The 12,195-nt window shown below is 42.6% G+C and overlaps 1 protein-coding gene across 2 annotated transcripts in view; it reads right to left on the bottom strand.

Moving 5' to 3' along the window:
* mgat4b (alpha-1,3-mannosyl-glycoprotein 4-beta-N-acetylglucosaminyltransferase B) overlaps positions 1-12,195 on the bottom strand; it is a 49,176-nt gene that overhangs the window by 13,108 nt on the left and 23,873 nt on the right. For both annotated transcript variants that reach the window (XR_003594415.1, XM_028009115.1), the window contains exons 2-6: positions 11,119-11,298; positions 10,663-10,806; positions 7,900-8,033; positions 1,185-1,231; positions 967-1,080 (exon numbers count right to left, since the gene is read on the bottom strand). Coding sequence is in view for 1 of the 2 variants with exons in the window: in XM_028009115.1 (XP_027864916.1) it covers positions 967-1,080; positions 1,185-1,231; positions 7,900-8,033; positions 10,663-10,806; positions 11,119-11,298 (619 nt within the window). In the remaining variant the exon portion in view is untranslated. The remainder of the gene's footprint in view (positions 1-966; positions 1,081-1,184; positions 1,232-7,899; positions 8,034-10,662; positions 10,807-11,118; positions 11,299-12,195) is intronic.

The following is a 12,195-nucleotide window of genomic DNA, read 5'->3' as shown; positions in this document are numbered from 1 at the left end:
CTGGACAGCGGCTATCAGCTGCTATAGCTAGCCTGTTAGCCACTATAGCTAGCCTAAGAGAAATCAAATAATATTTCTATAATAGCTAGCCTGTTAGCTGCTATTGATGCGCACCTTCATGTCTGATGAGTAGAATATGTTTCCTCCCTAAATATAAATCTATAAAATGTTTCTCTCAAAATGCAACAGAAGACTAAACAAATTTCTCTTTTATACTGGACAACTTAATTTACATAACTGTCGCTGTAGGAGACATAGTTTGTTAAATACTTTATGTTTGTTAATCCTACTTTATGACCGTTTTGAATATTGCGACATTCTAACGAGGCGATTAGTCCAGTTTTGGTCGTTAGCAGCTGCAGTGCGCCACAATAAATAAAAAACAAGGCAAAAAACAGGTGAAGAACAAATCAAAACCACTCGTATTCTTCTCTTTTATCGCTCTCTGTCGGCTTTACTCCACATGCAAACCCGTTGCCGTGGCAACCAGCTCAAACAACAAAAAACTACAAAAAAACACAGACAATTTCCAGAAAAAGGACAGAACATTCGGTCCGTTAGAGTTTTATGTTTACAGTCTTGATGTTTGCTTGTTGATTATTAATAAGCAGTTGCTATGCGGTCTGTAGTCAAAAATAACAGCTATGATTTTTAAGAGAAAAAAAATTTCTAAGTCACTTTTTCATCATGTTATTGATACGTTTATAAATGTCACTGTTTCAAACTAAACATTCAGTCTTACTGATGACCTGTCAAAGTTACGCAACTGAACAGAAACACCGAATTCTGCAGCTCATCTACAGGTTGAGCTTTTCAAAGTCAAGCTAGCATAGCACACTGAGTCGCTATCCTTTTAAATTACACCTGTGTTGTCTGACTGTCAGTAACATGTATGCCTGGTGCCTGTGTCCTGGTGCCGGTCCATGGGCCGGTGTTCGGGTTCTGGTGAAATGTTCTGGTACTGACCGGACCCGCTCCTTTGGGTCGCCGAAGGACTCTCTGAGTTTGGAGAAGTCTGGGTAGAAGTGGAGCGACGGAGAGACGACCTCCAGGAGGCCGGACTGGATCTCAGTCGGGAAACTAGGAGGAGAGACACAAACAGAACCGGAACCGGTCGGTGAGGAAACAGGACGTTCTGGGTCCGTTACCGCGGCAATGGCCCCCCGACACGAGGCGGTACTCACAGGCGCTTCAGGCTCTCGGCTACACCGCTGGCGTACTGCTGGTCGGCCTGAGGGACACAGAGAGACAGAAGTCAAAGGTCAGAGGGGTCAATGATTACAGCATAGATTGACACCTAACCTCTCAGCACCAATCTGACTGACGTCACCATGGCAACAAGGACTGAACCTCTAAGCCGCTGCAGACGCGACTTAGCGTATGAATGGGAATCAGACCATCAGATCCGTTCCCCTGTGGTTCTGACCCGTTCCTCTCTGGTCCTGACCTGTTCCCCTGTGGTCCTGACCCGTTCCTCTCTGGTTCTGACCCGTTCCCCTGTGGTTCTGACCCGTTCCTCTCTGGTTCTGACCCGTTCCCCTGTGGTCCTGACCCGTTCCTCTCTGGTTCTGACCAGTTCCTCTCTGGTTCTGACCCGTTACCCTGTGGTTCTGACCCGTTCCTCTCTGGTTCTGACCCGTTCCCCTGTGGTTCTGACCCGTTCCCCTGTGGTTCTGACCCGTTCCTCTCTGGTTCTGACCCGTTCCTCTCTGGTTCTGACCCGTTCCTCTTCGGTTTTTCTGCCTTTAGTTTTGATAGTCTTTGTGATTTCATCTCTGAAGATTTCCAGTTATAAATGTTAGCTCTCCGGCTAACGCTAACAGCTGATATTACCTCTGCGGTTTGCCTCCATTTGCCTCCATTTGCTTCATTTGCATGCGTTTTACTTCCAGCTCATTATTTGCAGCTTCACTTGTTTTGGTTTCTTCTTTTCTCTGTTTATTTCTGTTTCAGATTTTGTTGATTTTTTCCAGCGTCTCACTTATTATTTCTGTGTCTGATTTTGTTGTAAATTTCTGTCCTGTTTTCCAAATTAAATCCTACAGTTTGCCATCTCTGTAAGGACTCCTGGTGTTGCTGTTTTACTTTCTGACAGGTATGACTGGTAACCGTGGCAACGAGGTATTATTTTTTACAACTGGCATCTCTTAATATCTGAACTTTCACCCCAAATCGCAAAATATTAAAAAATTAGACTACATGAATGTAGAAAGAGAGAAAGGATCTGATCCCCTACTCCAACGTCTTTCTAATCATAAAGACCGATGGAGATTTAAAGAGGAAAAGCAAAAGCAAAGGAGGTGGATTAGCAGAGCTAGCCAACAGGTGGACATGTTACAGACAACAGAGAATATTGTGTCTGTTGTCTGGATAATGAACTGTTAGCATGTTAGCATCAAGCTGTCAGCAACAGTCTTTAGTCAGAGGCCTCTTCAGATTCACGGCTACACTGACTGCTACTGGAGATCTTCCTCTCCACAGCATCATCATCCACAGTAACTCCTTTAAGAGACTTGGATGATCTTAGTTGTGACATTTAATTTAATTTTGGGATAACGTGTTTTTGAGTTGAATTGAATGTTTGTCTTTCTCTTGTTCTGTATGTTTTATTATAGTTTTTCCCATATTTTGGTAATTTTGCTGTCACTCCTCTTCTGAGCTAAGTTAATCTGTTCATGTCAGGCTGGCTGTTCCTCGCTCCTTCATGTGAATTTATTCTGGTTTTTCTGCCTTATCTCCTGCATCGGTTTGTCGTCTCGCTGCATCTCTTGGTGGTGAGATTATGTCTGGTTCTGCTTGTGTCGCATTGTGATGGTCCGACTCTCTGCAGCTGTTTTGGTCCTGCACACATGTGGCGAACTGAGATCATCTTGTTTCCCAGCCTGAAAACACATCAACCCCCTCATTCACACCCAAACACACACATCCTGATTCCTCAGTGATGTCACAGCTCAGCCTCCCATCCCGGCCAATCACAGCTCAGGCTGAGCTCCTTTGTTTAATGGCAAAGGTCGCATTGCGGTCACATGCGAGTTTCCAGCAGCGGAGCAGGCTTGCGGTTTGGTTCGGCGTCCTGTAGGTGCCAGCCGGGTGGAGCTTAGCTCGCCATGTTAACGAGGAACAGACGGAGTCAGAAATCATCAAACTGTTCACCTTCTACTCTGCAAACGTTTCTCGGCTTTCGGTGAAAACATTCCCTCGTTTGAGCAGAAAACTGTTCATCATCAGGCATTTTCTGGGGCAACAACAAGAAAGTGATGGAGGGTTTAAGGAGGCTTTCAGACGTCCATGAAATGGGAACTAAAGAAAATAAAAACAACATTAAAACTGAGAAATTAAAACCATGTAAACATAGACAGAAAAACAATCAAACAAAGACTGCAGAGGAAACATCATGTCTAATATTAACTCACTGACGTCAGCTCATAACTAAAGAAACAAAGCGAAACTGAAGAACTATAAAGCAAAAAGCTAATTAGGAAAGAAATCTTTTTCTCTAGTTATAAAGGAAAAAGATCTGCCAATGCAATGAGTACTAGAGTCTATTTTCAACAGTTAAAATATAGGAGGTTAAACAAACCTCCTATATTTTGCTGAAAAGTTACTTATAGGTTCGTTTTGTTTCATTTCAGGTGTTGAGATATTTTCACAAGAAACTAAACAAAAACACTGGAGAGGATTTTGTGTTTAACAGTTACCAGCTTCTGAACATATGTAATTAAAAAGTTTAATAGAGCAAATTCTTATAAAACCAGACAGAAAAGCCCCAGGAAAAGCATTTCTCTCTAAAAATTCATTTCATTGTGTAAAAAAAAATCTTCTGCAGTATTTTTTAAAGGAGGGGGAATTTTGAGGTTGGCCTAAAATCAGAACAAAACCCAATAAAAACAAAACCTGTAGGTTCTGTGATATAAATATTAACAAATAAAAGCAAAACAACTCCTGTCTTTGTTTACATAAACATAAATACATTTCTAGAAATATATGGTAATAAAATGGATTTATTCTTATTTATATATATATTTTTAATTATTCAACACATTATATAATAAAATTAATAAATAATAAATTCATAATGAAATCAGTTAATATTCAGTATTTCAGTTGTTTTAGTGAAATAAAACAGAATCTGGGTTGAACTCATTGTTCAGACGTTGTGAACCATGAACATGAGCATGAGTCTGAGTGAAACCAGAACCCGCAGTGATTTAAATGATAAAATTGGTCCAAATAACAACTGAAAACCAAACATGAGACTGAAAGAAGTAAATTTCAGTTCAGTTTATTTGTAGAGAGAAACTAAGACAGGAAGGAAGTGATGTGAAATCACTGAAACCTTCTGTCTTCCCAGATCTGGGAAAACTCTCAACTCAGTTTCTACAGCGGATCAGAACAGGTCCGGACCCAGAAACATCTGGATGAATGAGGGGAACATCAGGCAGATCCAGAAGAAGCAGCAGGTTCTCTACTAAAACTAAAGGCTCAGAACGATGAAACAGATTCACAACATGGCTGCTTCCTCCGCCTGCAGCAGCTGGAAGCTGCATGAAGCAGAGTCAGTGACATTATCACTGTGTGTGCGTGTGTGTGCGTGTGTGTGTGTGTGGGTGTGTGTGTGTGTGTGTGTGTGTAATTGACCATCAGGATGAAAGTGTATTGATGCGTGTGTTTCTTCACATTATTTGTAAAGGCCACTGGTTTAGCTAATGAGCACACACAAGCACGCACACGTTCTTGTATTTGTGAGTTTCTGAGAACCACCAATAAACCCACCTTTTTAAGGCCACTCTTTGTAGACATGGTCACGGTCTTAAATAGGGTAGAAACACAAGAACACACAGACACACATTGTGGTGTTTCTCTTTGTCACATTAACATCCATCCTAGAGGCTCTCAGCAGACTTATCACCATTTTCAGCATTTATGAGGCAGTTTGTGGTATTTTAATCTGAAAGCACCAGTGGAGGTAAACAGGAAGTGCATGTAAATAACAACTTTCTGCTGATCAGATGTTCTTTCTGAAGCTTTCTACCTGACAGATCAGCCATGAATAATAAACTCTGCAGCTTCCCTTTTCAGTGATCAGATGTAGATTCGGCAGCTTTCAGGGCTTTCTCCATGTTTAAGTCCAAACAGAAGCTGAAGCGTCCTGCCAGGCCTCACATTTGATCAGGAGTGAAAATACCTCCATCATTTTGACAACAAGACCGAAGCTACAGCAGATCTGCTGCTGCCTCTACAACAGGTGTCCAAACTTATTGACATGTGGGCCAAAATCAGAGTCAGAAGTTCTCACAGGCCAAAAGAATTAAAAATAAAACATAAATCAAGCAAATAAAGTCGCCCAATTTTATAGGAAAGGGATGTGATCAATCCAAGACTTGAAAATGATTTTTGCACATATGCTAAATTAAAAGAAAGAACGATAGTGTTTCAGATTCACTTGGACTTGATTAAACAAATTTATTCTCAGTTATAAAAACAGGATTATGGGTGGTTCTTTCTAAACACTTTAACAGATTTAAAGAAGCTAGTTTGGGTGCAGCAAAGTCTCAGCATAAACATGGTTCTACTTATTATAAAAGGTTGGTCATAAAAAGATCAATACACTGCAAAAACACAAAATCTTGCCAAGTATTTTAAGTACAGTTTCTAATGCAAATATATCAGTACATTTGAAATAAGACAAAGCTAACTTAAAAGTAACTTTTTAGCAAGATATCTGTTTTAAGATTCAGGATTCAAAATTACTTTATCGATCCCTGCAGGAAGATTATTTTGTCCAAACAGCACACAAAAAATAAAAAATATAAACATAGTACAAAACGTGGGCTGCACAGTGGCGCAGTTGGTAGCACTGTTGCCTTGCAGCAAGAAGGTCCTGGGTTCGATTCCTGGCCGGGGTCTTTCTGCATGGAGTTTGCATGTTCTCCCTGTGCATGCGTGGGTTCTCTCCGGGTACTCCGGCTTCCTCCCACAGTCCAAAAACATGACTGTTAGGTTAATTGGTCTATCTAAATTCTCCCTAGGTGTGTGTGTTGTGTGTGAATGGTTGTTTGTCCTGTATGTCTCTGTGTTGCCCTGCGACAGACTGGCGACCTGTCCAGGGTGTACCCCGCCTCCCGCCTGGAACGTAGCTGGAGATAGGCACCAGCAACCCTCCCGACCCCATTAGGGACAAGGGTGAACAGAAAATGGATGGATGGATGGATGGATAGTACAAAACACAATGAAAGCAAATACTGGAAGTATCAAATGTGCACTATAAGAGGAACAGTGAATAATTCTTGAATATTGATAAAAAGTTCTGCGATGGAGTGGCGACCTGTCCAGGTGACCCCGCCTCTCATCCCCTGACAGCTGGAGGCACCAGCACCAACCTGACCTCAATGGGACCAGGCTGGAAGAAAATGGATGGATGAGAAAAGTTCTAATTCCACTTATAACAAGACATTTTTCTCATGCTATTAAAGCAAAAATCTTAGAACCTTTTATTGATATTAAAGACTTATTGACCTAAAACAAGCTTGTTTTAGGTAGCTGTCTAGTTTCAAGAGATATTTGCTCTTGAAACTAGACGTAAATACTTGGTAGGATTTTGTGTTTTGCAGTGTTGGAGTGCATCTTTACTCACTGTAAAGAGGAGATCTTTGATCACTAAACGTATCAAAGACACTCATGTCCAAAGACAGGAGCACAACCATAGACAGAGACAATAACTCTGATAACAGCGTTATTGTCTCTGGCCAGTTCTGGACACCTGGAGCAGCGACCTAATCTCCAGTTTCCAGCCGCCAGCCGGGTTCTGCTTCAGCCAAACGCTGAGCTTAAATGTCTGAGCATAAATAAAACTGTTGTGGTTCGGGGTCCTTTGGTTCTTCTTTGTGGGTTTTTCTGTGCATACACTCACCTTTTACGACAGATGGCGCCATACTCACCCGACTGGAGTGTGTGTGTAGACCGTCATCAAGCACACCTGAACCTGATCAACTTATCAGCGGCGTGTACTAAAAGAGGCTTCTGCCAGTCCTTCGGCGCCCGAGTGTTAGCCAGTAACGATACCTCTGAGCCTCCTAGAGCTAGCCTCTGATCCTTCCTCGTTGATCTGAATCCTCGTTGATCTGAATCCTCTAGTGACTTTTCCTGTTGTTTTTTGCCTTCAGGTTTTTCCCCGGAGAAGCCCTTACTGATCCTGTCTGCTTCTCTGATCGAGATTCCCCTCGTGACGCCGTGGGTCCTACCCACTGGTTGCCCGAGTTCCCAGACTCACCTCCTCAGTCTGACTACAAGTTCCCCCCCGGATTCCATGACTGGCAGTTGCACCGCTCCTTTGTCCCCGCCGAGCCCGAGCCTACCTGTCTGCCCTCCAACGTAATCCTCTGTTTTCCTCCTGGACACCAGCCGTCAAGCACCGGACCACCTGTATCCACTTAAGAGACTAAGACTCCGAACCTTCCAGTAAACCCTCCTAGATCTCGTACCATCGAACCACAAGTAAGCTCCGTTTACTCTGTTCTGTGACTTTCCCGTTTCCGACAACCCTGAACTCACCATTCTGCTCTGCCTCTTTAGAGAGCCGATCGCTCCGTGAACCCGTTTCCTCCCTGGACCAGACCCGAGCTTCCACTACCTTCGCTTGCCGTTTTACAATAAACCAATTACCATATATACCTCTCCTGAACTGTGTTCTGCATGTGGGTCTGAAAATAGTAATCCATCATGACAAAAACTCCCACTGGTCAGAGCAGCCATGTTTCTCTACAACATGGCTCACACACACACACACGTTTTGCGTGTGGGGACTTTCCATTGACTTTCACTCATTTCTACAGCCTAAACCTGTAGAAATGGTTTAGGCTGTAGACCTACACACACACCCCCACACACACAAACACAGACCTCTGCGATGAGGACGACGACGACGCAGTCATCCTTCTCCGCCGGGCTGAGCTCCGACATCAGAGAGCTGAGCGTGTCCGTCAGGTAGGAGTGGACCTCCCTCTTCACGCTGGGGACGCCCATCACTATGGAGACTGGAGACACAAGAACCATCAGCAACTGGGAACAGAGTGGTCTGGAATGGACTGAACTGGTCTGAGCTGGTCTGGACCGGTATTAACAAAGAAGTACAATATACTACTTTGCTCATTTGAATGATTATTCCTACCAGGGTTGGACCATAAATGCATTTTATTGATGAAGTGAATTTTTGGTTTATGACATTGTAATTTTTTCCCACCATTATCTGTCATTTGTAACTGATTTCTTATAAAAGAAAGCAAGAAAAAAATATTTAAATTGAAAATTAGATCTGGTATAAAAACATCAGATATTTTATTTTTAAACCATGTGGCCCAGCCCTAATTCCTAGTTTCTATTTTAAGATATTCATGAGGGTGAGCAGTACCTCTGTTCCAGAGAACATAAAAAAGTTAAGTAATTAAATTAAAAATTTTCAGAATGTGCCAATTTTTATCTGACTAACTGATTGTCAGAAAAATAGATTCCTAAAATAGTCGTCAGTTACAGTCCTACATTAAAGCCCAAACTTGGGGAAAGGGCTACTGGGGAGATAATATTGGTATTGTAACAGAACTATGAACACATCAGATTGAACCATAAAGTTCTCATAATCCACAGCGTCCTCAGAACCATGAATTTTTCCAGCTGTCCTCATGAACACTGGTATTCATGACAAGAATACCAGAACCATGAAACATGGCTTCTGTTCTGTTTAGATTGACCTTCATTTAATTCAATATGCATCTGGAGAAACACTGAGTGCACTCTGTTTTGGTCTTTAATGGTTTTACATGAAAATCTAATTTATCTGACTCTGTCTTTTACACACACACCCAGACACACACACCCAGATAAGCATTTATAGTGATCTTCCTCAGTATCTCCTCCTGGTTCTTATCTCTGTCCTGCACTGAATTATCAAACACTTCCAGGGCAACAAACCACTATCGCTCCATCATAAATATATTTCACTACACTTAGCCGTACACACACACACACGTTTGCATAGCTGTCTTTGTGGTGACTTTCCATTGACTTCCATTCATTTCTACAGCCTAAACCTTACCCTTATCCTATCCTAACCCTATCCATTACATACCTAACCCCAACCAAAACTCAATTCACACCTTAGTCGTAAATCTGACCCCTGACCCAAAAACAGCGTTTCCCCTTGTGGGGCCCAGGCTTTGGTCCCCACAAAGAGCAGTGTTTCCCCACAATGTAGTATATGTCAGAAAAATGGTCCCCACAAGGTAATAGAAACAAACACACGCCCACACACACACACACACACGCAGTCGTGCACACACATACTCAGCTGTGTAAAACACTGATTTACATTTTCCAATGTGTTTGTTTATCTGTGTTTACATCCATATGAAGGAGCAGGAAATGGTTTACTAGGCAGAAAAAAAAATCACTACATGAATAAATGAGACTCCACACACACACACGCATGCACACACACATCACACCCACAACGCGCACACAGTAACGTTGCTCAGCCGTCTGTATTTTAGCCTCCAGAGCCAATGGCTGCGTCACAGGGGTCTCAGTGGGTTGTGTGTCCCCAGGCGGAGGTCTGCCCCCTGTGCTGCCAGTGCAGCCAGGACTTGGGTCTGTGTGTGTGTGTGTGCGTGCAGGTGTGATTCATGACGTTTTGCCTTAATTCTTCCTGTATTTAACCTCCTCCTGCAGCGTCACCCTGGAGCCAGTAGCTCATCTTGTCCAGGTTGCTCCTGCTGAACATTTTCTCTCCGCTGAGTTTAATTTGTGAGGCAGCGTTATAAAAATCAGGCCTGAGCGGTGCGCCTGCGGCCAGCTGAGGACCAGACCTGGTTTTTAACAGTAAACGTCATCGGAGCCTGCTGTCAGAAACCATCAAGCATCCCTCATAATGTTTCTTTTTCCAACACAATATTCCAGATCCCAATCCAATAAAGCACACAGGATCTGCTGCAGGCACAGAGTTTTAACCGTCAGAAGGGAATAAACTGACCGGTCTGCTGCAGCTCCACTGGAGGAAAACTGAGTCATATTGTCTGGTCTTATCTGTCCTCTGCTATGCTTTTATTTCATTATTTTTTATTTAATCAAGATTATTTTTTATTTCACCCTCATTTAAACCTGATTTCAACTTCATTTCATCCTGGTATTATTCTGATTTTATCCAGACCTTTTTATTAATTTTCTCTTGGTTTCATTCTGTTTTCTATTATAATTTTACCCTTACTTTAACATGATATTTTAATAGTTGTGTCTCAGTTTTATTCTTGTTTTTATTTTGATTTTATTAGTTATTTTTGTATCAAAGTTTATTTTTATTTGACCTTGTTTGAAGCTTGATTTTGCCCTAATTTCATTCTGGTATTATTCTCAGTTTATCCAGACTTTTTTAATAGTTTTCTATTATCCTCCCTGCTTTTGCTGTAGTTATTCTAATTCCTTCCTGACCATGAAGCCCAGCACCAGCTGTGAAGTACGGTGTTGGAGGTATGGTGATGTGGGCTTGGTTTGCATGTTGCCGTCATTGACTGAACAAAGATCTGAAACCCAACAGCAGATCTAACGGAAGGAGGAGTTTCCATCTCTGGTTCTGGTTCTGTTCCAGGTACTGGTTCAGCAGCCGGTGTATCTTACCTCCAGTGCGTCCCTGGCCCAGGTGAATGGCGGGCTGCAGGCTGTCCTCGCGGCTCAGCAGGTGAGGAAGATGATGGAAGATGGAGGGAAGCTGCAGGACGTTTTTACTGCTGCTCACGTTCCACAGCTTCAGCCGCGTTTCCTCTGAGGAACCAGAACCAGTCAGACCCGACGGACCAGAACCAAACAGCAACACATTTTCTTCTTCCATCCTTCCTTCTCTTTCTTTTTTTACTTTCTTTCTTGTCGGTTCTCATCCATTCATTAATTTGTTAAACAGATAAAACACTGAAGAGAAAAATTCGGAGAAAATGTCCCTGACTGATTCATCTCGACTCAAACTCCTCCATCATGATTTTCTGTAAATATCTGATTTGTGTCACGTTGCCACCGTACTCATTCAGTTGTGATAAGTGAAATCTGCTCCTCCTCCTCCTGTTGCTCTTCATCACTGACCTGACAGGCTGCTCCAGGTGCGGTTGATGTCCCGCAGCGCCTGCTTCTCGGCGATGGCCCGCTTGATCTCCTCCAGAACCAGGTTCAGCTCCTTGGAGCGCCGCAGGTTCTCCTGCTCGGCCGAGTGCAGCCGCTCCCTCAGGGCCAGGAACTCCCGCTGGTAGATGTCCACCACATCTCCTGCAGGGGGCGCACACAACCACGATGTCACCATCATAAACATCAACAGGTAGATGGTGGAGGACATGATCTGAGCTTCCTGTTTTATTCTGATAGGACTTCCTGTTCCAGGTTTAGCTGGTTATCCATCTAAATGTTTTGGCTTCAGATTGTTTATGTGTTCATTATTATTTTTTGCACAAAACCATTCTCAGAAAATTAGATTTCAGTCTGCTCAGTTCTGCCTATCCTGAGTTGCTTTAGGGTGTCTGTCGCTTTAAAAGAAAAGAAGCTGCTGGCCACGCCCCCCTCCCAACATTTAAACTACCATGTGAAAATGGCTGATAACACATGAGCAATTACCCAACCATACATCTGCGAGAAGCAGAAGTGGAGCCTCCTGCACAACCAGCCAGAATGCAACAAGTGTTTTCTGGATGGTAAATCAACAGCAAAACTCTTCCAGCAGCCATTGTACAGCAAATCCAGTAGGAAAACCAGCTGACCAAACAGGCTGGAGCTCCACTTGCTAGGTAACAAGCAGCGCCTGCTGATTTGTGATGTTATATTCTGGAGGGTTTTGGAACGGCTCATTTTCCAGACACAAAAAAATTAAGAACTTATTGCCAAAAAGCAACCTGGTGTTTTTTTAAGTGCATGGTATGTTTTGAAGAAGAGTAGAGATATTAACGGAAGAACAAAAACGTGCAAAAAGTGAGTTGGCGATTGTGCTTATATTTTACTTTGCTTTAATAATACATTCCAAATTTATATATTGTTGAAGAAATAAAAACAATAAATGTCTTAAAAATAAATACATTTTTCACTTTCAATGATAATTAAAAAATCTTTGAGTGCTCACAACTTGACATTTTGGGCCCTAATAGCCTCAGCAGTCTTCTGTGGTTAGCCTTTTCA

The sequence above is a fragment of the Xiphophorus couchianus genome, chromosome 23 (assembly GCF_001444195.1).
Source record: "Xiphophorus couchianus chromosome 23, X_couchianus-1.0, whole genome shotgun sequence".
NCBI classification, from domain to species: domain Eukaryota; kingdom Metazoa; phylum Chordata; class Actinopteri; order Cyprinodontiformes; family Poeciliidae; genus Xiphophorus; species Xiphophorus couchianus.
Note: the sequence above shows the minus strand (reverse complement) of the source record. Positions and strands in the feature narration are given on the sequence as shown.